This window comes from Schistocerca americana, chromosome 1 (assembly GCF_021461395.2).
Source record: "Schistocerca americana isolate TAMUIC-IGC-003095 chromosome 1, iqSchAmer2.1, whole genome shotgun sequence".
NCBI classification, from domain to species: Eukaryota; Metazoa; Arthropoda; class Insecta; order Orthoptera; family Acrididae; genus Schistocerca; species Schistocerca americana.
The window spans coordinates 931,390,023-931,417,829 of NC_060119.1; the positions used below are offsets into that span (position 1 = coordinate 931,390,023).

The window sequence follows — 27,807 nt, forward strand, 5'->3', positions numbered from 1 at the left end:
AGCTAAAATATCCGGTAAAGTAGATGGCAAGGACAGGACAACACGAAATTGACTAAAGCGGGGACACAACATAAAACATGGCGCACTGTTAACGCTTGACCACAAGGGCACTGCGGGGCTGGGTCACCGGAGAGCAGGTAGCGGTGGCTAAACCGGCAATGCCCAATCAGCAACCTGGTCAGAAGGACCTGTTCTCGTCGAGATGGTCGGGAGGAGGTTGTCCAAGCAGTTGGGAGCAGTTTTGGCGCCCGGAGCTTGTTTCCTTGGAGGGATGACCAAGCATCCCACCACAACGACACAAGCCTCTTACAAACAACCCCACGAACGTCAGATGATGGGACACAATGGGAGGCTGGCCGAGGCAGGAGGACTGCAGCCTTGGCTGCAGCATCTGCAGCCTGATTCCCAGGCACTCCTACATGTCCGGGAACCCACAGAAAGCTGACAGGAGAACCATTATCAGCGAAAGAATGGAGGGACTGCTGGATCCGTTGCACCAAGGGGTGGACCGGATAGGGAGCTCCAAGGCTCTGAAGAACACTGAGGGAATCAGAGCAGAGTACATACGATGAATGGCGGTGGCGGCGGGCATACTGAACGGCCTGATGGAGAGCAAAAAGCTGGGCCGTAAAGCTGGAACATTGGTCGAGGAGCCGGTATTTAAAGGTGACGGCCCCGACGACAAAGGCATAGCCGACACCATCGTCAGTTCTGGAGCCATCGGTGTAAATAAAGGTGTGACCGGCAAGTCGAGCACGAAGTTCGACAAACCGTGAGCAATACACTGCAGCCGGAGTACCCTCCTTCGGGAGTGAGCTGAGGTCGAGATAAATATGAACCGGAGCCTGGAGCCTAGGTGGTGTCGGGCTCTCACCCTCTCTGAAGGGTAGTAGTAAGGAGGCGGGGGGGGGGGGGGGGGGCTGGAGTAGGTGGTTGTGGGGGGGATGCATGGGGCAGGTTTTGCAGCGGGGTCGGTTACAGGGGTAGGAACCACTGGGTAGAGAAGGTGGTCTGTGAACATTGTAGGGTTTGACAAGGATGTTATGGAGGTTAGGGGGGCGACGAAAGGCAACTCTGGGTGGTGTGGGGAGAATATTGTCAAGGGATGATCTCATTTCAGGACTTGACTTGAGAAAGTCATATCCCCGGTGGAGTAATTTGTTGATGTATTCGAGGCCAGGATAATATTGGGTGACAAGGGGGATGCTTCTGTGTGGTCTGGGGGATAGGGACATTGTTGTTGGACGGGGAGGAATGTATTGCTTGGGAGATCTGCTTGTGGACAAGGTCTGCAGGATAGTTGCGGGAGAAGAGAGCACTGGTCAGGTTATTGGTGTAATTCTTGAGGGATTCGTCACTGGAGCAGATACGTTTGCCACGAATACCTAGGCTGTAGGGAAGGGAGCGTTTGATGTGGAATGGATGGCAGCTATCAAAGTGAAGATACTGTAGTTTGTTTGTGGGTTTGATGTGGACAGAGGTGTGGATGCGAGTTTCAACAAGATGAAGGTCAACATCCAGGAAGGTGGCTTGGGTTTTGGAGAAGGACCAGGTGAAATTCAGACTCGAAAAGGAGTTGAGGTTATGGAGGAAATTAAGAAGTGTTTCTTCACCATGAGTCCAGACCACAAAGATGTCATCTATAAACCTATACCAGGCCAGGGGAAGCAGCTGTTGGGTCTTCAGGAAAGCCTCCTCCATGCGGCCCATGAAGAAGTTGGCATATGGCGGAGCCATCCTGGTTCCCATGGCCGTTCCCCTGATTTGTTTGTAGGTCTGGCCTTCAAAAGTGAAATAATTATGGGTGAGGATGAAGTTGGTAAGAGCGATAAGGAACGAGGTTTTTGGAAGATATTTGGGTGGGCGTTGGGAGAGGTAGTGTTCAAGGGCAGAGAGACCATGGGTATGTGGGATGTTTGTGTAAAGGGATGTAGCATCTATGGTGACAAGAAAGGTTTCAGGTGGGAGGGGAGTGGGAATGGATTTGAGGCGTTCTAGGAAGTGGTTTGTGTCTTTGATGTAAGATGGGAGTCTGCAGGTGATAGGTTGGAGGTGTTGGTCTACCAGAGCTGAGATACGTTCTATTGGGGCCTTGAAGCCTGCCACAATTGGACGGCCAGGTTCTCTTTGTGGATTTTGGGTAATAGGTAGAAGGTAGGGATACGTGGCTCAGGTGGAGTGAGTAGGTCTATGGAAGCCGTTGTGAGGCCTTGTGAGGGACCTTGGATTTTTAGGATTTTCTGCAGCTCAGTCTGGATGGAGGGAATGGGATCCTGGGTAACAACTTTGTAGGTTGAGGTGTGGGAGAGTTGACGCAGTCCTTCTGCCACATACTCCACACGGTCAAGTACCACAGTTGTGGAGCCTTTATCTGCTGGGAGGATAACAATAGAGCAGTCTGTTTTCAGCTCCTTAATGACACGGGATTCAGCTGGGGTGATGTTGGGGGGTTGTCGGGATGTTCTTCAAGAAGGACTGGGAGGCAACACTGGATGTGAGGAAGTCCTGAAATGTCTGCAAGGGATGGTTTTGGGGGAGGGGAGGAGGATCCTTTTGGGAAGGTGGTCGGAACTGTTCTAGACAGGATTCAACACTGGGTTTAGTATTTGGGGGCTGTGTTTGGGTGGTAAAGTGATATTTCCAGTTGAGGTTCCGGGTAAATGGGAGGAGATCTTAAACCAGAGCAGTGTGGTTGAATTTCGGCATGGGGCTAAAGGTTTAGCCTTTTGATAGAACAGATGTCTCTGGAGGAGAGAGGGATCTGGAGGAGAGGTTTAGAACTGAATTGGGACTGGTGGTATGTGGCATTTGACTGTGGTTATAGTTGAGATTTGGTCTGTGTGGGGTATGTGCTGGGATTGGGAGATTGAGTAGGGTGGCTAGACTAGGTTTGTTGGCTATGAGGGGGGTTTGTTGAAGGTGCTGTTTTGTGTTATCTATCAGCTGTACTGAGCTGAGGTAAGTACTGGCCAGCCCCTCTATCTCTTTGTTAGTATTTGTTTCACAATTAAGAGATCTAACATTCAACACACCAATCTGTAGAATGGCAATTTTGTTTCCCCTGATGACGATATCATGCCGAGTAGCCCCACTTGGAGATCCAAATGGGGACTAGTTTATCTCAAGAATTTTTTACCTAATTTTACCTAAGATGATGCTACTATCATTTAACTATGCAATAGAGCTGCAAGCCCACAGGAAAAATTACAGCTGTAGTTTCCCATTCACAGTACCAGCATAGCAAGGCCATCTTGGTTGATGTTGGAACGTCAGATCAGCCAACCATACTGTTGCCCCCGCAACTATTGAAAAACCTGCTGCCCCTCTTCAGGAACCGCATGTTTATCTGACCTCTCAAGAGATACCCCTGCATTGTGATTGCACCTATGGTACAGCTATACAGGAATCACACACATAAAAAATCGAATTGTCTGCCTGTTCAGTACAATGTAAGTTTCCTGTTGAAACAAATGAAAGGTCTTTTGCAGTTACTTGGTACTTCTGAGTGAGCTAGAGGAGGCTATTGCTTGCGAGAACATACCTGTATAGGGAAAAAGGTACTTGTCACCTAGATGCAACTTCTCCTCCGTTTCAGAGCACTGGTCTACATCGTGAAAATTTTCTTCTGATGCTACCATTTTGTGCAGTTGGACTGAATCTGGATGTGGCAATGGATTGGGCGATGAAGTTTCATTGTCTGAGGGGGTTGCTGACCACTGGTTTGTTTGCAGGCCAGAATCCACCACTAAACATAAAACAGGCAAGAAATTACTAACTTAAGAAATTACTTAAATGTTGGAATATGAACTAATTTCATACGGGAATATCCTCACAAATGATTTTGTACTTAATTTTGGAACCAATGAGTTATTATGAGAGTTGCAAAGCATATTAGAAAGCCTTAAACTAACTGAAATTTAAGCTTACTGTTATTAGGAAGATATGCCTCTGGAAGCTGGCTAGACCAATGAGGAGCATACATGGGTTTTATGTTAGGAAAAAGCTGACTGTTGTTTATTATATTTAGTGTTGGAGGGGATTGCATTGTCCCTCTGTTAAAATTGGTGTTATTCCCACGATTCATTGCTGGAGAAGCTCTTGCACTTCCAGCATCTTCACAAATGTTAGGCAAATAACCTGTTTTGCCAACAGTAGACACCCCTGAAAAAAAAAAAAAAAAATTCAGAAATTAGAAAAATAGCAACACTGCCTATTTCCAATTTTTACAAGCAATTTTATGACAATTTTTGAAAAACATTAGATTATGTTCTTCTTTGAGCCACTCCTCCTCATTTTGATATACTGTTTCATATTTTACTCTGTATAGAGTGATTCCTTTTATCAGTTTACACTAGTGAATAGACAGTAGGTGGATGACCATCATACAAAAGAAGGAGCTTCTTTTAAAGCAGAAGGCTTCCTGCGGAAGAGTGTTAAATATAAGCACAATAACAGAACTGCATCAGGATGAGATTCTCATGAAGTAAATCTGACAATTAAAACTTGCTGAAGGTTTATTGTGGTATTCAGAGGCCAAAAATGACTGCTTTTGCTAATACATTAGTGATTGCTATCACATCTTTACAGGAACTCTTTCACAACGATTTCGAATACTCATTCAATGATCCTATAGTCAAAAAATATGAATAATCGAGCACGGTACTGATGTTACAGGGTGACATGAATGTCATGATTGCTACCCTTAGCAAAAGTATATGGCTGTGATGATAACTTTCCTGACCAAAATACAGGATGGTTATAACCAAATTTTCACTGCTAGAGCCAGAATAGAAGGGAAACTATTTACATAAGAATAACCAATTTTATAGGAATGCTGTTCAGATTGTGTGCTGCATGATTTGTGTTCTCAGTAGTGTTAGTGACATGACTTGCTGTAACATGTAACACCCATCCACATGGTGATTTCATCTATGGACACCCAGACCTCTTGGTCGGCAACACTAATTCATATTTTGTTAAGCATCTCCTCAAAGTACACAGATGAAAAGTTCTTTCTCAATGTAGGTATATTTTGAATTGGAAGTGTTATGTACTCTTCCAAGAACTGTCTGAAGTGTGGCTTCTTTAGCTTCTCCAATGGGGCATTGCAAGACACCATCATCTCATACATCATACAAGTCCTTGAAGAATGACTGTATGGTTCAAGATGGATCTGTCTGCTCAAATAATAGTGTTTGGTGTCATTTTCAAATTTTCAACACTTCTCTTGACACAACTGCTGTATTTGAATTATTTAGGAAGTGCTGCAGTGTTGATAGGGATACAAACAAAAGGTACAGAGCTTAGCTAGCTTTTGGAATGCACTTCCTACAAGCTTGAAAAAGGAAGTGCATTCTGAAAGCTAGCCAAGCTCTGTACTTTCTGTTTGTTTACCTATCGACAATGCAGGACTTCTGAATTTTGGTAATTCATCTCCTTTACTCCTAAATTCAACCAGAACTTTCCATACATTATTAAACTGTTGTATTTGTAAATATTAACGGTGTTGTTGCACATTATAGTGCTTTTATGCAGCAACTTCAACTTCACACGGTTTACAAAATAACATTTTCTCATCAGTGTTGAAGAACTTCTCTCTAAAATCATGAACAAAACCTCACAAATTCATTCTGTTGGAGCAATTTATTTCTGGAATGCTGAACTAGACAGAGTTCGTACTCAAACTGAATAGTGTGACCACAAGTGTGATGTTTATTACATAGGAAGGCCCTCCGTTGGCTTCAAGTGTGTTTTGTCGGCCCTGGACAATACCTCATGTCAGCCAACTGTGTTACGCTTTTTGTCTACTGCAGTCCTGATAAATAATAGATGCTGTGTATGATTGTGACAATATCTCCTGACTCACTGTCATGTGAGTAACGTTTTCATGTAACTTGGTCTTGTGTCAAGAAAAAACAAATATATGCCTTTTTGGCAAAAGCTGGTTGAAATATGACCCGTTACTAAAAAATGTGTAAATATGATTTCATATCCATAGTAAAAATAGATTTTTCTACACTATGATACCTGGAATTGTGCATAAATTGTTGTAAATTCAACTTAAAAGTTCAGGAAAAAAGTATGATTTGTCAATAAAATCCTGACCTACTCATTATATACTGTCTAGTTCAAAGTTTCAAGCTTTCATATTGCAGTTCCAGCACCAAACTTATAGTAATGAGCTGGAAAAATCTGCTATAAGTTGCCAACCCTCACTCGATGCTGAACAACAGACATTTTGATCAATTCACTCTTCAGTATGTGATAGTAGTTAAAGTTGTTAAAAGTTTAGTGCAACGGGATTGGTCAGAGGTTAGTTAGCCACATTGTGGGTTTTATCAGCTGAAAAGAGGATAATAAATTAATTGTGCAATGCATAATTGTTATGTTTCACGCCCAAAAGGATTTTTTTTTTAATTTTGGTAATGTCATGTTTTAAGGTGTCAAGGAGACTTTAGTTGCTGTGGTGTAGTGAACCAGGGCACGGAGGGGCAAGTGGTCTCCACAATGAGCACAAAGCCTGTCACTGGTGGAAAGGTAGCAAGGACGGCTCAAAAAGCATGTTCTTAAATTAATTATGAAGTAGTTACAATGTTAAATTTAATAATTACAAAGAGAGGAAATGTAGACTCTAATCTAAAATCATAAATACAGAATGTTAACTGTTTTCTGAGCCATGTGAAGGCAAAATATATAAAAGAAACAGAAGGCTAAAAACACTAGCCAATGGGAGTGTCCCTTGGTGAGGAAACGCTTGACGGAAGCAACACTTTTGTCACTGCACATTACAACATGAGTGACCTGGGAATATGTCAAAGACTCCAGAGTGCTGCTAACACTCATCTGGGCCTTAGTAAATACAATCCAGCCCTCTGCCACCCTCTACCAATATTGTTGAAACGTCAGCTCTCACTTTGGAAGACTCCAGCCAGAAACATGAGCAAAATCTGCTTGTGCCATACAGACTGTTCAGGGAAGAGTCCCATCAATAAGCTGTCATCCATTGGTTGCAACATAACTTTCTATCACTTGGAAATGGGCAGTAGCTTCAGAGACTTTTTGGGACATCAATTAATAGTGGCCAGCAGCAGTGTAACACATTGGTTCAAATGTGTTTTGTTAATTGATGGGATAGAGTGCTCAGAACTGGTTCCTTGAATTGCTAACTTTGATTTCAATGAAGTCTTAAATATTCCTAACACTGAATTCAAATACTTTTTCATGGAAATTTGCTTAGGGCACAATACAGGAGCAGCAGAAAACAGCTAGACATAACTGCACTAAGAGCTGCATCATAAAGATTGCAAAAGTAGTGGCCATTCACATGACCTACAACTGTAGCCACGTCCTTTGACTGATATGATTCAGTTTCTGATGAGGTGTGTTTCTGGAGCTGTCAGAGCTCTTATTAATCTCTCTCTCCTAATTAGTAGTAATGTAAAGTCCATTAGAAGCTATGAGTAGTATTGACTCTTAGTGCTTAAGTTGTGTCAGACTCCTTCTGTGGAGTAGGACTGTTATTCCAGCATTGTCATTCTGGCATTTTCCTCACAGAGCTATTGTGGAGAGCGAGAAATGGCTATTTTGTATGTAAGAATTAATGTGCCGACAGCAGCAAAAGGGGCAAAAGAAAAATTGTGGTACCTTTTAATTTGTGTGTGTGTTTATAGCCACATACAGATGGGTGAAGCATGTAGGCAGACTTTATTTTCATTGGCAGCAGCTGTGAATTGCAGTACGTGTGACAAACGTGCCAGTGTATGAAAATGAACAGATGTTTACATATACTGAAAAACTAGGTGATCAGAACCAAATCAGTTAGGTAGCTAATAGGATTCTGGTTAGTAAACCACAGACACTTTAACATGGTTCAAACACACAACGTTTCAGTGAACGGAGTGATGCAACACTTTCTTCACTAACAGAATTATAAAGTCCAATCAGAACAATAGGAAGCTAGTTAGTTAGTTAGTCACATGTTCCCTGGATAATTTTGCACGATAGATCATAATGATGTGAAACGAGTGAATTTACATTCACATCAGAAATTAATTTGTACATACAGCTAGATTCTGAACATTCCTAAGCTTTTCTTATTTTCTTTATTTACAAAGAGAAAAAAATTGTACAGGCGTTAGTAATTCCTATCCACCACATTTTACACATTACTGTAATAGAAATTCTTCTACAGAATAGGATGAATTGTCAACAAGAAACTTTCTCAGTTTATTATCAAATTGTACTTGGCTGTCTGTCAGACATTTTATGTCACTGGGTAAGTGATCAAAAATTTTTGTTGCAGCATTGTGCACGCCTTTCTGTGCTGACGACAACCTTGGTGTGGAGTAATGAATGTCATTATTCCTTCTGGTTTTATAATTATGTACTGCATTGTTCCTTTTCAAGTGGATTATTTACAACAAACTTAACAAGGGAATAAATGTAATGTGAAGCAGTAGTCAGAATGGCCAACTCCTTCAACGGATGTCTACAAGATGATCACGGGTGAACACCACATTTTTGTGCAATGAAGACTTTCTTTCTTAAAGATGAGTTACCCCCAGAACTATTATATATGACACTATTGAATGAAAATATGCAAAATATGTCAACTTACTGATTTGTTTCTCCCCAAGAATTGTGATGATTCTAAGCACAAATATGGCTGAACTAAGTTGTTATTTCCTCACCATGTGATACACTTATCACTACTGTAGTATTTCTAGATAGGCAGAACTAAATATGTTGTGTCTTTTTAAAATTGGGGGTGAGACCATTTGCAGAAACCCAGTCAATGATATTTTTACCATTTCTTCTGTTTATGTACATGTGCTTGGATTGATTACAGTACTAGTGTAACCTGCAAAAAGAATTAATTCTGTTTGTTGTATACTAGATGGAAGATCATTTACATAATGAGGAACAGTAGTGGTCCCAAGATTCAACCTCGGGGAACACCATATACGAATTCTCCCCCAGTCAGAATTATGTCCCTGGACTTTATTGCTTGAATTACTAAGTACAACTTTCTGCATTGCTTTGGTTAGATAGAACATTATCCATTGGCTGGCTACACCACGAATCTCATAAAAAATACTGTGATTCACACAGTCAAATGCCTTAAGAGGGTCACAGAAAATAGCAACCGGTACTATTTTATTATTTAATGCTTGTAAAATGTGGTGAGTGAATGTGTAAATGGCATTCTCAGTAGAGCAACCCTTCTGAAACCCAAACTATGATTTTATAAGGATACTACTGTTGCTAAGGTGAGGCACTATTCTAGAATACATCATCTTGTCAAAAGTTTTTGAAACAGGTTGGTAGTTATTGACATGTCTCTTATCACGTTTCTGAAAGAGTGTTTAACGGCAGCATATCAGAGTCTCTCTGGAAAAAATCCCTTGAGTTGGTGATGCATTACACAGGCACAAATTTTTAGTACCATCAAAAAAAGATACTTTTTATTTTTGAGAAAATGTATAATTTTCCTAATTTCAGAAGGAGACGTTGTTGATACATTCATATGATTGAATTTTATAAAGGTTACATTTTCAACATACTGTATGACTTGGCTCTTGAACTGACTGTCCCTATGTTTTCTACTATATTTATGAAGTGATTATGAAATGCGTTTGCTACCTGGGACTCATTATTTATAGTCCTTCCATTCAGTTCAATAGTGATGTTGTCTTGTTCTGTGGCTGGTGTCCTGTCTTCCATTTCACTACATTCCATATGGTCTTAACTCTGTTGTCGAAAGTACTGATTTCTGACATTATGTGCATGTTGCTTGATCTTTTAATAAACTTTCTTATCAATTTTGAGTAGTTTTTGTAGTGTGCAAGTATGAGAGGATCCCTACTCATTCTTGCCAAAAGATACATTTCACTTTTCCTTTCATGAGATACTTTAATCGCTCTTGTGATCCTTACTTTTTTTACATGGCTGTTTAGCATCCTTCCTGATTAGCTTATGGAGAAAGCTGGAGCACTCATCACAAACGAATATCTTCAGTGGATACTTAGAAATTTTAAGTACTGTGGCTGGTAGAAGCCCCTTGTTAGAGGTAAATATAATACAGGTACAGAACAAGTTTGGAAAGTAAGTACCATTTTGGAAAAAAAATCATAAAAACATTTTAACAACCAAAATTTATTTTTACAAGAAAGAGCATTTCTTAAAAAATTTTCCCACATAGTTGCCACCATTGCTCAGGCATCTGTCATAATGGGAACCAACTTTTCTATGAACTCTTCACAGAAAGATGCTGCCAGTGAAGACAGCCAGAGGTGAGAACTGGTTTTTGTATCGTCATTGCCGAATTGTTCAATACAGTTTTGAGTAACACACAAAATGGAGACGTGCATTATCATAAAGCTACAAAAGTGCTTGCCTGAGCGTTCCCATGCCTTCAGTTTGAATTGAGTGCCGAAGTTTTTTCAATGTTTCACATTATCATACTGCACTGATCGTTTTACTTTTGGGAAGGAACTCAACAAACAGAATGTCCTACCTGTCCCTGAACACAGTGCACATGATTTTCTGTGCAAACAGTGTTGTTTTAAATTTTTGTTTTTTTTGGAGGATTATGAATGGTCACAATTCTGTTTAAGAATTCATCTCCCCAGCACTGTATCACATAAGAAATGTCAAAGCACTGCCAGGTCATTTCATTTTGTGGACATCATTTATAGAACCCAACAGGAACACAATTTATGAAAATTTAAACAATTTGTAACACTCTCAGGCAAAACAGTTTTTGAAATGTGTGGAGACTCATCAAAAAGCATTATTTTTGAGAGCCATCTATTGTCATAAATTTTCTCATTTACTTTTGCAACCAAACCACCACTGACAACAGAAGGCTACCCACTCCATGTTTCATCATGGACATTGGTTCATCCATTACTGAAATTTCTGACCCAATTTCTCACCATTCCATCCATCATCACAACAAATGGGGGGGGGGGGGGGGCAGGGGGTGAGAGGAGAAAGAGGATGCCTTGATCTTTTGGTAATGAGATGCAGTGGGTTTGGTTTCTATGACAAAGAATCAGGGAAAGGCAGATGGTGTGGTGGAAGTGCATGACCCTGTGTAAGCAAATATGAGACTGAGAAGCATAAAACAAAAAAACTCTTTTCATAAGAGTGCTGCCTTCAGATTATATGGAGGAAACTGAGCTGGTAATATGTGAGAGGTGAGGATATAACAGCACCTCACGTAACTTATATAGTGGTTACAGAGAAAAAGTGACAGGGCTTACACAAAAGAAGATCTACTGCACAAAGTATAATAGCAGATGGAACAAAAAGGAGTAACAGGCAACAACCTCTGAAGTTCTTGCAACCAAAGGTTGCTGTGTGTCTGAGAATGTCCGCGACAATTTAAGACAATAGATACCAGCATAATGCAAAAAAGTCCTCAACAGGATGAAACTAGTGAGGTGTACATTTTGTAACTTATCTGCTTACACAAAATGCAATCTTAATGGGTATTATGCTACACTGTGTACAGGAAATTCCCATAAAACCTGAAGCAGGAAAACTTTAAAAAAAGGATAATAATGCAATCCTATTACATCTGCACCATTACACTTCATGTATCATTGTACTGATAGTAGACACCTCAATGAAAATTAGTTCATAGCAATACAATGTAAAAATTTGAAAGGAAACTCAGTTAAATACCTTGTCGACAGAAGAGGGGAAAGTTAGATAGCTTATGGAATGCTGAAAAATGGAACTCTGAAATAAGATTTGAACCTAAGGGCTTGTCAACAGATAAATGGAAACTGCAGATAAGACTACATTAAAATTACAAGGGATGAAATATGTAAAGGTGATATGTATCTTTAGGTAACAGATACAGAGAAATAATTAATATTTATACGCATCTCGGAGAGCAAATGTAATAGAGCGACAATTTCAATCCATCAAAAGATTTGTTGGAGATTAACAGATTTTCCTGGGCTGAAATTTCAAACTTCCTTGAATCAATTTTAGTTGTATAGGAAAGCAAGCTTTTCTTTCCTTGTGTTCATGGCCACAAATAAAATAAAAATTTGACATATCACTCATTTCTTCAGTTTCACAAGGAACCAGTTTGACAGGGAACCAGCAACTTTATTAAATTCCTTAGAGGGTTTATTAAAGATTTTGTCAACAGTTGCAGTATTTATATTAGGCAAATGGTTTTGAACCTTAGAGTTACACTTTCAAACCTGGCCTATTGAGGCTGCACTGACAGAAGAGTTTAATTTTGAACTGGTGTGAGGCGTGTGTGGGTTGTGGCATTCATTTTGCAAACATTTATAAAGTATGTATTGCCAATTTGATGTTTATTATTAAGATCAGGCACTGTCAGTGCAGCCTCAGTAGGCCCGGCTTGAAAATGAACCTGTAACGTTTGAAACTAGTCACCTAATATAAATGCAGCAACTGTTGACAGACTCATTAATAAAAGCTTTAATGATCTCACTCATTTGCAAACATTCTGGATTCACCTAGAACTGATAATCAGATACATGCAAAACTGCATATTTTATATTTTTCTCGAAATAATATTTTAACTTAAGACTACGGTTGTAGCAAAGAACTTAAAACATTTTATCATAATACAACTCTCACTGATAAACTCCTAAATAGATATACAGTGTGTATGACTTTTATCTTTCAGGCTATGTTAAACTATGGCTGAAGTCAAGGCATAAGAGGCACACAATGTCACAGAACTGATATAACTTTTGTACCTCAATAAACAAACTGACAGGGTCATTAAGTTCTTTAATACTGTCTCTGATCACAACATAAAAAAAAAAGTAATAGCTACTGTGAGGCAGTCAGACCTTCCCACAATAAATGAAACGTTTACAGTGTAAACAGTAGGCAGTTAATTCATACCTGGTGACTCGACTTTGATCAAAAGTATTAAATATTGCAGGCCCATTACCATACCAAGTCCTGTCATACCACTGCTGCAAAAGGATATCAATATCCTTCTAGATAGGGTTATTTATAGTGACTCACAATGTAAATAATTTTTTGTTTGATCCAACATAACAAGTAATATGGCTGCAGGAGCACTATAAAAGGTGTCCATAAGTAACCATTCTCAAAATATATCTACATCTATGCTCCTGGTGGTGTGTACTTTGTGTACCACTGTCCCAGTGTCCTCCCCCCACCTTTCCTGTTCCAGCTATAAATGGTTCACAGGAAGAAAGATTACTGGTAAGCCTCCATGTGAGCTCAACTCTTTCTCATTACATCTTCACAGTCCTTTTATGAGATATATGTACAAGGAAGTAATATGTTCGTTACCTTTCCTAGGAACATACAGACTCAGAAATTTAATAGCAAACCACACTGTGATGCAGAATGCCTCTCTTACAGAGTCTGCCACTGGAGCTGATTGATCGTCTCTGCTACACTTTCACAATTACTAAATGAATCTGTAACAAAATGTGCTGCTCTTCTTTGGGTCTCCTCTATTTTCTCTCTCAATCCTATCTGGTATGTAAGGATACCATACTGATGAGAAACATGCAAGAATTGCATGAATGAGGGTTTTGTAAGTTACCTCCTTTGTTGATGGACTACATTACCTAAAGATTCTTCCAGTGAATCTGACATCTGCCTTTCCTGTGATTATTTTTATGCAGTCACTCCATTTTAAATTGCTCTGTACACACACTTGTAGATATTTTATGGAAGTAATTGCTTCCATTGATTGTTCTGCAATCATGTAGTATACAATAATGGATCTGTCTGTCTACATATACACAATACATTATTTGTAAGATATATGACTTTTTCCATTTCTTAGCTTTCCTGGGGAGTTTTTTTTTTTTTTTTTTTTTTTCATTACTATTCTTTCGGACTGACAAAATTATTATATATTTCCACATGTAAAGCTCTCTAGTGAACTAAGTTCTTCTTCCTGATTGATTGTATATATTTTTCCCCACGTGGAATGTTTCCCTCTATTATATATATAATGGAGGGAAACATTCTACGTGGGAAAAATATATCTAAAAACAAAGATGATGTGACTTACCAAATGAAAGTGCTGGCAGGTCGATAGACACACAAACAAACACAAACATACACAAAAAATTCAAGCTTTCGCAACCAACGATTGGTTCGTCAGGAAAGAGGGAAGGAGGGGGAAAGACGAAAGGATGTGGGTTTTAAGGGAGAGGGTAAGGAGTCATTCCAATCTCGGGAGCGGAAAGACTTACCTTAGGGGGAAAAAAGGACAGGTATACACTCGCACACACACACATATCCATCCGCACATACACAGACACAAGCAGACATTTGTATGTGCGGATGGATGGATGTGTGTGTGTGTGTGTGTGTGTGTGTGTGTGTGTGTGTGTGTGTGTGCGCGCGAGTGTATACCTGTAATTTTTTCCCCCTAAGGTAAGTCTTTCCGCTCCCGGGATTGGAATGACTCCTTACCCTCTCCCTTACAACCCACATCCTTTCATCTTTCCCTCTCCTTCCCTCTTTCCTGATGAAGCAACGTTGGTTGCCAAAGATTGAATTTTGTGTGTATGTTTGTGTGTCTAGCAACCGGCCAGCGCTTTCGTTTGGTAAGTCACATCATCTTTGTTTTTAGACACATTTTTCCCCAGGTGTAATGTTTCCCTCAGTTTTTTGAGGTGGAGGGTGGCATGCTGTTGTAATTTGCGGTTGGCCTGTAGGAGGATGCTCTGAACAGCCGGTGTGGATGTGGGAGAGGAAAGATTGAGGACTTTTATTACGGATAGGAGTTGACGGGTGTGTTCATTGGCTGAGTTGATGTGTAGGTGAAGGATTAGGTGGGTGAGGGCAATGGATTGTTCAGTTTGGAACTGGTATAGGGACTGATGGAAAGAAGGGTTGCAGCCAGAGATGGGAACTTTAAGTGTGAGGCCTTTGGGGGTAATGCCAAATGTCAGACAAGCCTGAGAAAATAAAATATGGGAGTGTAATCTGGCTAGGGCGATGGCATGTTTGCAGACGGAATGTAAATAAAACTTAATGGGGTCCTTGTGGGAGTGTTGTGAGGGTGACATGGTATTAGAAGGTGGAAAGTGTAACATGAGGCTGAAATGAAAATGAAAATAAAAATATATGGGGAGAGATAAGAGTGAACTAGAAAGCAACTGGAGATCTGGTGTGAAAAAAGGCGAAAAAGTGTTGGTTAAAGCTGGGCTATGTTGATCCTGTGGTGAACTTGGGTTGGTAGACAACGATGTGCATAAAGGTTAGGTGGTTGTGTTGCCACCAAAACACGTTAAAGGGTGGAGAAATTCGGGAAAATTTCGAAAAAACTACGTGTAAATGTATTAAAAGGAGTGGTTTTGTGGTGGCAGATTATGAAAATGAGGCTAACAATTGTCTGACGAAGAAATAATGACGTTAAAACCTGCGGGAAGCGGCTAAAAATGATCAGTGATGTGGGAAAAATGGAAATGGAAATAAAGCAAAAGTTATTAGAACTAGCCGAAATGGTAGTTTAATAGGTGAAAGGAACTGTTTGTGAACTAGAAATGATGGATATTATAGCAGCGGTAGTGTTGAAAGCGGAAAAAAATTTGGTTATGGTTTGGAAGTGGCTTACGTATTAATGAGTATATATAGGCGGGATAAAATTGTATAGTAGATTACGGTAAAAAGGAGAAGGTGAATACAAAGTGAAACTACTGGTAAAAACAGAAAGAGTAAATAACATGACAGAAAAGATTTGGAAATGCAACAGTGACAATAACAAACGTAATTGTTGGGTTCAAATTAATGATATGAATATAATAGAGGGAAACATTCCACATGGGAAAAATATATCTAGAAACAAAGATGATATGACGTACCAAACAAAAGTGCTGGTAGGTCGATAGACACACAAACAAACACAAACATACACACAAAATGCAAGCTTTCGCAACCAACGGTTGCTTCATCAGGAAAGAGGGAAGGAGAGGGAAAGACGAAAGGATGTGGGTTTTAAGGGGGAGTGTAAGGAGTCATTCCAATCCCGGGAGCGGAAAGACTTACCTTAGGGGGAAAAAAGGACAGGTATACACTCGCACACACACACCTATCCATCCGCACATACAGAGATACAAGCAGACATTTGTAAAGGCAAAGAGTTTGGGCAGAGATGTCAGTCGAGGTGGAAGTAAAGAGGCAAAGATGTTGTTGAAAGAGAGGTGAGGTATGAGCGGCGGCAACTTGAAATTAGCGGAGGTTGAGGCCTGGCGGATAACGAGAAGAGAGGATATACTGAAGGGCAAGTTCCCATCTCCAGAGTTCTGACAGGTTGGTGTTAGTGGGAAGTATCCAGATAACCTGGACGGTGTAACACTGTGCCAAGATGTGCTGGCCGTACACCAAGGCATGTTTAGCCACAGGGTGATCCTCATTACCAACAAACACTGTCTGCCTGTGTCCATTCATGCGAATGGACAGTTTGTTGCTGGTCATTCCCACATAGAAAGCTTCACAGTGTACCCACATAGAAAGCTTCACAGTGTAGGCAGGTCAGTTGGTATATCACGTGGGTGCTTTCCCACGTGGCTCTGCCTTTGATCGTGTACACCTTCCGGGTTACAGGACTGGAGTAGGTGGTGGTGGGAGGGTGCATGGGACAGGTTTTACACCGGGGGCGGTTACATGGGTAGGAGCCAGAGGGTAGGGAAGGTGGTTTGGGGATTTCATAGGGATGAACTAAGAGGTTACGAAGGTTAGGTGGACGGCGGAAAGACACTGTTGGTGGAGTGGGCAGGATTTCATGAAGGATGGATCTCATTTCAGGGCAGGATTTGAGGAAGTCGTATCCCTGCTGGAGAGCCACATTCAGAGTCATATCACACACATTAAAAAGTAATTTGAATGATATATATTGCACAATATTATTAAAATTAATTTCTCTATTCTCTATTACTGAAGATAACATGTAAATCTATATTCTTCTATTCTCTAATTTCATAATACTCATGTTCCCTTAATGCACTTAGAAAATAATTCTATTTGTTTTTGTTCAATGAAAATCTCATTTGAACTAACCGACATCACGGTGTTGCTGCCTGCTGGAAGATTCCTCTTCATCACTGCTATGGCTTGAAGCCAATTCCAGACTGCGGCCATCTACTGATACTTCCGACTCTGAATCCGATTCTCGATGACGTTCTCTAACAGGACTTTCTTCCAAAACTGGAAAACCAAATAGCAGGCATCATATTAGAGGAAAGACTCAAACTTTTCATGTTTACATCTGAAGAAAATGGTATGGAATTAGTAGCAATAGACGGCCATTCTCTTCAACTTGCAGATATATATATATATTAGAGGGAAACATTCCACATGGGGAAAATATATCTAAAAACAAAGATGATGTGACTTACCATACGAAAGCGCTGGCAGGTCGATAGAAACACAAACAGACACATACATACACACAAAATTCAAGCTTTCGCAACAAACTGTTGCCTCATCAGGAAATATATAATACAGGGAAACATTCCACGCGGGAAAAATTATATATAAAAACAAAGATGAGGTGACTTACCGAACAAAAGTGCTGGCAGGTCGATAGACACACAAACAAACACAAACATACACACAGAATTCAAGCTTTCGCAACAAACTGTTGCCTCATCAGGAAAGAGGGAAGGAGAGGGGAAGACGAAAGGAAGTGGGTTTTAAGGGAGAGGGTAAGGAGTCATTCAAATCCCGGGAGCGGAAAGACTTACCTTAGGGGGAAAAAAGGACAGGTATACACTCGCACACGCGCACATATCCGCTCCCGGGATTGGAATGACTCCTTACCCTCTCCCTTAAAACCCACTTCCTTTCGTCTTCCCCTCTCCTTCCCTCTTTCCTGATGAGGCAACAGTTTGTTGCGAAAGCTTGAATTCTGTGCGTATGTTTGTGTGTCTATCGACCTGCCAGCACTTTCGTTCGGTAAGTCACCTCATCTTTGTTTTATATATATATATATATATATATTACTTCTCAGATACTAGTTAAAGATGTTAGGATACATTAATACCAAGTACTCACAGTTTCACCAGTTTTCAAGGATAAATACTGGCAACAAAGTACCACATAGAACTGGCTACTTTCCTGAGAGGAGGGATAAGTACTAGATATAACGTTTCCCAAAGCGACAAAGCACGAGTTCTGAGGCTCTTTATGATCTAACACCTTGGAGGTCAAATATGATCGTTGTATAACAGTAAGAAGAAAAAGGCACATTGCTAAGCAATCTACATCTACATGCATAACCTGTGAATCATTGCTTAGGTGCAGGGCAACAGATTTGTCGAAATACCACTTGTAAGGGTTTCTTCCCATTCCCTACACATTGGAGTGTTGGAAGAATGGCCAAAAAATAAATGCCTCTGTGTGCACTGTAATTGGTCTAATATTGTCTTAGCTGTCCCTACAGGACTGGTAGTATACTTCTAGATTCTTCTTGGAGCTTAGTATGCAGACTTTTGCGGAATAATCTTGTAGCAGTAGTTGTCCATCTTCAAGTGTTAGCCACATCTGGCTTTTCACATTTGGCTTTTCAGAACTTCTGTAACACTTGCCTATTGGCCAGATAAACCTGTGGCCACTTGTGCTACCCTTCTTTACATACATTCAATACCCACTGTGATCCTATCTGGTATAGGTCCAACATATTTGTGTAATCTTTTAGGATGACTTGCAAAAGTGTTTTGTAAACAATTTCCTTTCCCAGTCGCCTACCAATCTTCCAATTGCTGTTGATTATGGGTTTAAGGAGACTACATAGGTTTTTAGTCTCCCACCACTCCCCAGGACAGAATCAATGTACCCCATTTGTCTGCATCTAGAATAAATTCTATATGCAAGTGTAAGAAAGTGTTTTAGATGTTTGCAAAACATATATCTGAAATAGAATGTGGTTACCAGCCCACTATTTGCCTCATGGGATGTGGGAAACGACCTAGAAATCACATTCAAGCAGGCTAGCAAACCAGCCCTCATGATCTTTCACATGGATTCGAATTGAGGCATGAGCATCTCTCCATCCTGGAAGCAGACACTTTAAAGTGCATAGCTATCAGGTAGGTTCTTCCAGCTCTTTTACCTAAAACAGGGCCTATGTGATCTTTCCATTTCATATGCCTACAAAATGTTACACTAGGTATTTGTGTTAGGTAACAAATTCCCTATGTGATTCATCTATACAGTAGTCACATAATACTACAGTAAAACTTATTTTATATGTTTTTCACTTATACTTTTTTTTCCTGTCAAAATATCCATAGTGTGCACAAGTTATGATGCAGTGTTTCAGAGTGGATTGCTGGGAAGTGGAATGGTAAGGCTGATATTAGACTATAATAAAATTTGATAAGGAACTTTGTCAAAGTTATGCATTGGTCAATCAGGTTGGCTGCACAAGTTTAAGGTAAGATATGGCATCAGCTGTCAGAATGTATGTGGCAAAAGCAAAAGTGTCGATCTTGAGACAGTGCGAGATTGGAAGGAAACCTGTTTGAAAGAACTGACATCCCAATATGCTCCTAAAAACATTTTCAGTGCGGATCCTAAAAACATTTTCAGTGCGGATGAGAGGGACTTGTTTTACAACGTAATGCCGGACCGCGTAATGGCATTTAAAGGTGAGAACTGCAACGGAGGAAAACAAAGTAAACAATGTGTAACAATGCTGCTACGTGCTAACAGTGATGGGAGTGAGAAACTCCCCATACTTATGATTGGGAAATTTGCCAAGCCCCGTTGTTTTAAGAACATTGTCACATTTCCCACAAAATAAACTAGTATCAAGAAATTATAGATTATGACAAAAGTTTTCGAAAGCTGGTTTTGAAATGTCAATGCCAAAATGGATGCAGCAGGCCGGAAGATTTTATTGTTCGTACACAGGTGTGCAACACATCCTCCCCTTACTTCCTGTTTGAGAAATGTGACCGTGGAGTTCTTTCCACAAGTGAGCTCAGCCACTTGAACTTGGAGTAATACATAATTTCAAGTTGCATTATCACAAAATGCTCGTGCAGCACGCCATCAGGTGCGTAAACATAGAAAAAAAGGAAGAAATTAAAATAAACATTTTACAGGTAAGATTTTTATTTGCCATTAATTTCATGTTGTGCTACCGGAGCCAAAGAACACTCCAAGAAATTATTAATGAATTTGTTTCTTCTGATAGGCACTTCACTACATTGGAGCTTCATGGCACAAAGTTTCAGACGATACCATTCGTAACTGTTTCCGAAACGCCGGATTTGGAAATGAAGTCCATGATCATGGTGGAAATGATCATACTGATGATATTTCACTTAATGATGAAGACTGGAATCAACTTGAAAAGCAGGCATCATTTGAGGATTACGTGAATGCTGATGAAAACCTCGTCACTACAGAACCCATGACTATCGCTGAGATAGTTCAATGTGCACTGCGGGACATGGACGAGCAAGAAACTGATGATGAGGATGATAGATGATACAGAAGAGCCTCAGCATTCCTCTGTGACGTTTAACGATGCAGTAAATGTGTTAGAAATAATAAACAATTTGTGACACACCACAATGTTTCTGACGAAATAATGACAAAGGTATCGCGTTTTGAGGGTACAGTGTACACTATTGCCGCATCAAAGAAAAAACAAGGAAAAATTATGGACTTTTTTACAAAATGACATTCTCTTCTGTGTAGAGGTTTACATTTTTTTTATATCTTTGTTAAGTATGATACCTTGTAAGCCTATATAACATTTTGTAGAATGTAACTTTTTATTTACTGAATTTTTAATTTGTGTTTACCAATTAATTTGATAGTATGGTGCTATATTTCATATATACGTTTTTCACACTTATACTTTTTTTTTTTGTAGGCTGTTCAAAAACGTATAATTGAAGTTTTACTGTACATGTTCGCATTTTTGTGAAGTACACAATTTTACATTTCTGAACATTTAAAGCAAGTTGCTAATATCTGCATCACTTCGAAATATTATCATGATCTGATTGAATATTTATGCAGTTTTTTTTCCAGTTAATACTTTGTTATGGATATCTGCATCACCTGCAAGAAGTCTAAGGCAACAAATAAATGTTCTGCCGGGTCATGAATATACTACTTGAACTGCAAGGGTGCCAACTATATACATGTGGCACACTTCGAGTTACTTCTACATCTGTTGACTCTACATGCACTATAAAATGCTGTATCCTCCCAACCAAGAAGTCCTCTATCCTGTCACAAGTTTTGTATGGTGTCCCATAAAATCATACTTAGGTTAATAAGTATTGTAATTCAGTGAGCTGCAAGCACCCTACTTATCCCTCTTTTGGACTTTTCTAGGCTGTAGAAATAATGGAAGAAAATTAAGAACTAGTGAACATCCAGTGTTGCTTCTGCTTTCTTTGGTTACCAGACTGCAATATTCATTCAGTTTTCTAATCACTCAATAAATACTACACAAGCTGATCTGAAACAATGGTTAAAACACTTTATTTTGGCTTGGAAGGAGTGAGGTTCAAATCACCATCCAGCCACCCTAAAGGAGATTTCACTAATTTCCTTTATTCGTGTCACAGAAATGCTGGAATATTTTTTTATGTGAGTAAGATAATCCCCTCTACACTTCTTGTTAAATATCATTAAACTTCCAGCTAAGAAATGGTGGTACATAAAATTTCCTTCCTTCCTAATGCCAGTAAATGTAGACAGCTTGCAAGCCTATTAGTGTGGTACAGAGATTTTTGAATTATCATTGTATGCTTTATTTGTTTATATTGAATATCCTAATATTCTTTTAATGTTTGCTCCAGTCTTGAACCTGTCGTCAGCTCTCAGATTAAGCCTTTAAAAGCATATGATGTTCCTATTCAACTCATGTGCAGATATGTGTACCCATCAAATTCTGATAGCGAGTTTATACCAGTCTGATACACATCAGAGGATATAGGCAATTCAATACAGTTTGGGCATATCTTTACATAGGTAATCATGAAACTGAACACAATAATAATTGCATTATAAAAAAAAACTGAGAGAAAATTGCTGGCCAGTACTTACCTTCCCATCTTAACTTATCGCTCTGCCATAGTCTCTGAACTGAAGCCAGCACTGTGTTTCCCAATGTACTATTTGCTCTCCTACTTTCTCTGACACTTTCCCATTGATATTTGTCTCACCCCACTCTCAAAACAGATGAATCCCTCTCATTTATGGGTCTCATAGCCTGTCCTTAAGTTTTAAATTGTCTCCCTCTCTCTCCTGCCTCCCTTCGCTGTCACCCCCCCCCCCCCCCTCCCCTCCCCAAGGAAGCAACTAATAGTTACGAAAGCTAGGAATGTATGTGCACTTTCTTATGAGTCTATCAGCAGTACTAAATATTTCACCTCTTTAAGGTAATTACTGCCCAACAATTCGTTACTTACCTTGAGTGGATTTTCATTTTCATACCAATATGAGCATTATTTATTTGTGCTTCCAACATTTTTCCACTGTCAGGTAATTTATAGTGAACGATGTTGGATTCATCCAACACGTCAATTTCACATGAATGCACTGCACTTACACACTATAATCCAAACAGGGATTCTTACTTCTACTAAATCTGGTGGGATGAATTCCTTTACAAGATTTTAACAATGTACTACCCTTGTTAATTTTGCTTCACTGATTTTGACTTGTGCTTATATCACTGTGTGGCCGAAATGATTGAGCTTAAGTGTTGTGTCCTTATCTTAAAGCTTAGCAAACAAATGGAATACCATTCAAATTGATATTTCCCTGCTAATGTCACAAAATATTAAAAGTGGGTACCATAAGGGTCACAATTGGCTCCTCCTCTAACCAGTCTTTTTACGTGTGGCATGCCACAAACTGCATTGTAGAAAAACTTCTGGAATGAAACAAAGAAACAAGCACCCAAACAAAAGATGTAGGCAAAAGAAAACTCCTCATAACATCAAAACTGGGAAAGATGAACAATAGGTCAATTAAAATAACTTTGTACTTCACAGTTTGCAGTAGTGAGTGAGGGGGTGGATGGCAGTATTTGCAGTAGTGGAGCTTGAGAACAAACTACCACAACTGATTGGTAGCTGCCCCCCACCAAACAAATTGCTGAAATGTCAATCACAAAATTATTTTAATTGAGGTAGAGTGGCTATATAAACATTGAAAAAAATAATTACTTTTCCTATAGTAAAAAGTTAACTGTCATCAAACTTAAGGCTGGTTTGAATATGTTTTAGTAAACATAGTTCTAATGGAGATGATATGCTGGTACATTCCTCTGACCTGCAAACTGACTGTAGGAAGACCTACATTTAACTTTTACACCTTTCTATTGTTCTTGGTGCTTTTAAGGGATACACAGGATAATTTTATGTTGTCTGATTTAACTGACTCCTGAGACTGCATTGTACCAATTATTACTTTGTTTTACATTATCGATTTTGGGACACCTTGATATTTTGTTTCGCATTATCGATTTTGGGACGTCCTGTCCATTGTCAAATGTTCCTTAAAGTAAGGTACATCTAATGTGGGAATCGATTTATAGATCTAGTCACCATTCAAAGACCACAATGCCACGATTTTGTTAAAACTCTTACCATGTCAACACACTGAGCCTGACAAACCAGGCATTCACACTCACACTAGTCCTAACAACTGCTGATGATTTATTACTGACCTTCACTTGTCCATATTTAGGTATCACATTGTGCAACTGACACTATGTGATGGTATTGATGGTGGTCGCAATGTGTATTAGCTGAAATATGATTTTAAGATACTTATGTAATGGTTCCATTTACTTGAATGGTATAAGAATTTTAAACTGTCCTAGAGATTCTGAGGGCACACAGCTATAATTTTAATAAGCTTGCTCAATTGAGTCTTCACATTACACTGTTTTCACATTTTTTTTGTCTCATTCTCTACTAGAAAAATATCCCAGGAATTTGTTGTGACACTGGAAGCTGTCATTACAGTCCATAACTGTTATCAAATAATATCATAAATCTATCACTATTCTAAGCTGCTAGTACACTTTCAAATCTGATTCATAAAAATAGATGCATTTCGAAAAAGCAAGACTCTACCTTCAGACACACAACTTTATAAGTATGTGAATACCTCATTGAATGAAAGCAACATACCTGTTCATTAAGAAAACAAATCAAAATCAATAAGTTTTTTTCTTCACTTACTTGGTAATCCTCTTTGGAAGTAAACAAGTACAACATATTCTGAAGTAGTAGTTTTTCAGTTTAGGAGGTAATTCTTTGTTTTTATTCAATGAGGTCTTCTTAGAGACAGGAAAAAATATTTTTATCACTAAATTCAGTGTTATTTTGTCCAATTTCAGTGTTATCTTTAGCAAAATTCAATATTTTTTATTTTCAGATTCAGTGTTATTTTTTGATAATTTTGGTGCAATTTTTTATCAGTTGTGGTGCTATTTTTTGCATATTCTAGCGCCATTGTTGACAAATTCGATTTTTTGGCAGATTTGCTGTTACTTTTTTTTCACAGATTTAGCATTACCTTTTTTTTTTTTTTTTTTTTTTTTTTTTTTTTTTTTTTTTTTTTTTTTGCCAGGTTAGGTCTCACTTTTTTGGTCAGCTGCAATTTTGACATAATGTCATAGTTTGTTATGTCTTTTTAAGGCTCTACATGAACATCAGAAGGCTGCACACTGAACCTCAGTGTTGAGGGAAAAAGAAGGCAAAATTAAGTTTCAACATTCAATGACTATCAGTAATGGATATTGGTAAACTATCTTCCTCAGATTTATAAAATTTTGGCCACGGGAAAAGGACAAATGTCATGATAATTCGTAAAAATTGCCTATTTCACCTTTTCTTGCAAAAAAAAACTGCCAATTTCACCTTACTTTTCACATCATCATTTTCTCAAAATTTTCCTGTCCCTAGGTATTCTGATTTCTGTTTTGGTGCATGTCTGCATTAAAGGTGGAAGCTTGCTCTTCTGAAACACGTCAACTTTAATGTGATCATGTTTTAAGGTGATTAACATTAACTGCGACCAAGCTGAAAAATTACTTTTGATTGTTTAATGACAACTCATTTTCAACTAAGTGCTGAAAAAATTTTATCTTTTTGATATTATAAAATTTCTAACACTGAAATTGTGAAAATTATACTTCTGTGAATATATGATAACAGAAATTCCCATGATGGAAGCAACGCACAAAAAGTGAGGGCAGGCAACCACTCACTTGCAGGCGAGTGGTGGGTGATGTAAATAAATACTTAAAGAGTGTACACTTGCACTAAATTTTTGATTTTCAATTTTTTATTTAATTTTAACACTGCATATTGATTTTACATTAATCACTTTACTTACTGTCTCCATGTCTGTGAAGGCCTGGCTCAAATCCTCTCACATATGATGGCATATCACTGTTTGAGTTGTAATTACTTGTACTTGTTGATGTGTTACGTAACTGTGTATCACTCCTTGAAGAAACAAAAAACAAATTCTTATTATTCACAGCTAAATTTTATTAGTTCAAAAACAGAGATAATCAAATGTCATGTTTTATTTTATCATTCCATTGTGACTAAGCTAAAATTCCTATCTTTTCTTAATTGCCTTCTGTTCAGTTACACCATTCTGGCTTTTGAACAACAAAATTTCTCAATAAAACTTCTTCAATGAAAGCAATATCTTAAAAATGAATCCTAATTCCTAGTTTCCCAAAGATAATGAAACATAGCAGTTTGGTGAACTTCTACATCTGGTAACTGAATTTCTGTAATTATTGCAAAGAGAAAATGTGGGGCATATCATTAATTAAGATTAATGGAACACCAGAAAATGTGTCATACATGGAAAACAATATGTTAATTTAGTCCTGAGAAACCCGATACAGAACAAGATACATGTATCATATAGTTTACTGGCAATGAGGTCCTAAATTACATAGTAACAAGGATCAGTTTCATAAAAATCTGAACAGTCTAAACATAAGACTTGAGTAAATGGTCTGCCACATTGGATCACACTCACTGGTGCACCACCATTCAGCTATTGTTTTACATTTTGAGCAAGGTGGTCAGAAACTGGAAAATGAGAAATATCAAAGATGCAAACTTTGCCAACCTAGTTAAGCCCTCTACCCTCTGTTGTCTGTAACCTGTGTGGCCACATGTTTCATGCCAGTATTGGTCTGCTAAGCCATCAAAGCCATCTCTATACCTGAACTGTGAGGCAATATAACGAAAGCTTGGATATGTGAAACAGCTCATGACGACAACATAGGAGAAAAAAGTTCTACAAGATGTTTCAAAAGAAAGCTTATATCTGAAGAAATATTTGCACATGCACAACAAATCAGAGGAGAGTGGTTTTTAGGAATTCAGCTGATATGTAGCGTTTCTTGGGAGCAGACCATGCATCCCAGCAACCCAAGTGTGAGAATTTTACGAAAACCGTGATCCGGCAACCAGTCACCAATGTAATTTTGCACCTGCAAACAGCAGTAGTGCTTGCTCAGCAATGTGCAATGCAATGTTCTGCCATCAGATTTGCACATGCTGTAAGTGGAACACAGTATTTCCACAGCCGATGACATGGTGGGAGGCTACCTCCTGTCATTACACATCCAGCTCTATCACTAGTAGCATTCCTTCAGTGTTGTGAATTCAACAGATGCAGTCCCAGGATAGTTGCCTATCAAATCTAAGGCCAAGCCACTAGAGCTTCATCAGTTGGCGTCATCAACTAAGTGAAGCCACTGATTGACAAGCCTTCAACTGCGCTGATGCTTCCTGGCTCTGAACTGGATCCACCAACATGAGGCCACCCCACATATTGCTTTGCTCCTAGTTTCCTTTTCAATGGATTTTTCTATATCACAGACTCACCTCTTCCTCGAATTTAAATTCTTCCTTTGTGATCAGCATTTTATTTTTTTTTTTTTTTTGAAAGCAGGAGGAAAATACAGCTTAAATGGATACTCAGCAAACCTTTTGAAAATCCAATACAATGGCAAAATAAGGAACTGGGGCAAAACTTTGCAGAGATCATACTAAAAAACACAAACTTTTTTTTAAAATTATGCCTTGTTTTCATTGTTACACTAAGAGCATTTAGATGACCATCAAGTGCATACCATCAGTTTAATGAGTAACATTCAGTAGTGGCCCACAAATAAGTCTCCTTTATTGATGTGATGAATTTTAACACTCAATAAGGCAATTTGCCACTTGGAACCCCATACTGTCTCAGTTACTTATCACTTCTTTCTGCGACTTCTACAAACTCTTTCCAAGATAGCCTCAGCCAATTTCTTCAGCCAATTAAAACTGACTACTCACTGTGCATGCATGTCGTGTGTTTACAAGTAAATCAGCTACTAGCCATATCGCGAGTAAGACAGTGGTGACAGTGATCAGTTGACTATGCTGAATGTGGAATTCTAAAATCTTGAAAATGCTGCAGACTATGCACGCACAGAAACATGAGACTATGGCATCATATGCTGACATCGGAAGTTAACCTACAGTTGCAGAGCTCACTCCTGTTACGAGGTGTGAGAGAAAAGTAATGAGACTGATTTTTTTATTTACAAAAGTTTTTTTCCTTCTCTGTTTTTTTTTTTTTTTTTTCAAACAACAACATTGTCCCTTTCAGAGTAGTTCCCTTTGGCAGCTATACACTGGTGGACTCATTGTTCCCAGTCTTGGTAGCAGCATTGAAAGGCTTCAACTGGTAAGACCGTTAACATTTCGGTGACATTCTTTTGAATGTTCTCCAGAGTCCCAAAAT

General features: G+C 38.9%; 1 protein-coding gene across 1 annotated transcript in view; it reads right to left on the minus strand.

The window, feature by feature from the left end:
* The window catches only part of LOC124615400 (protocadherin-like wing polarity protein stan), a 357,491-nt gene that overhangs the window by 38,744 nt on the left and 290,940 nt on the right, over positions 1-27,807 (minus strand). Inside the window, exons 39-42 of the mRNA XM_047143245.1 lie at positions 25,381-25,493; positions 17,056-17,202; positions 3,928-4,161; positions 3,542-3,745 (exon numbers count right to left, since the gene is read on the minus strand). Of these exons, the coding sequence (XP_046999201.1) occupies positions 3,542-3,745; positions 3,928-4,161; positions 17,056-17,202; positions 25,381-25,493 (698 nt within the window). The remainder of the gene's footprint in view (positions 1-3,541; positions 3,746-3,927; positions 4,162-17,055; positions 17,203-25,380; positions 25,494-27,807) is intronic.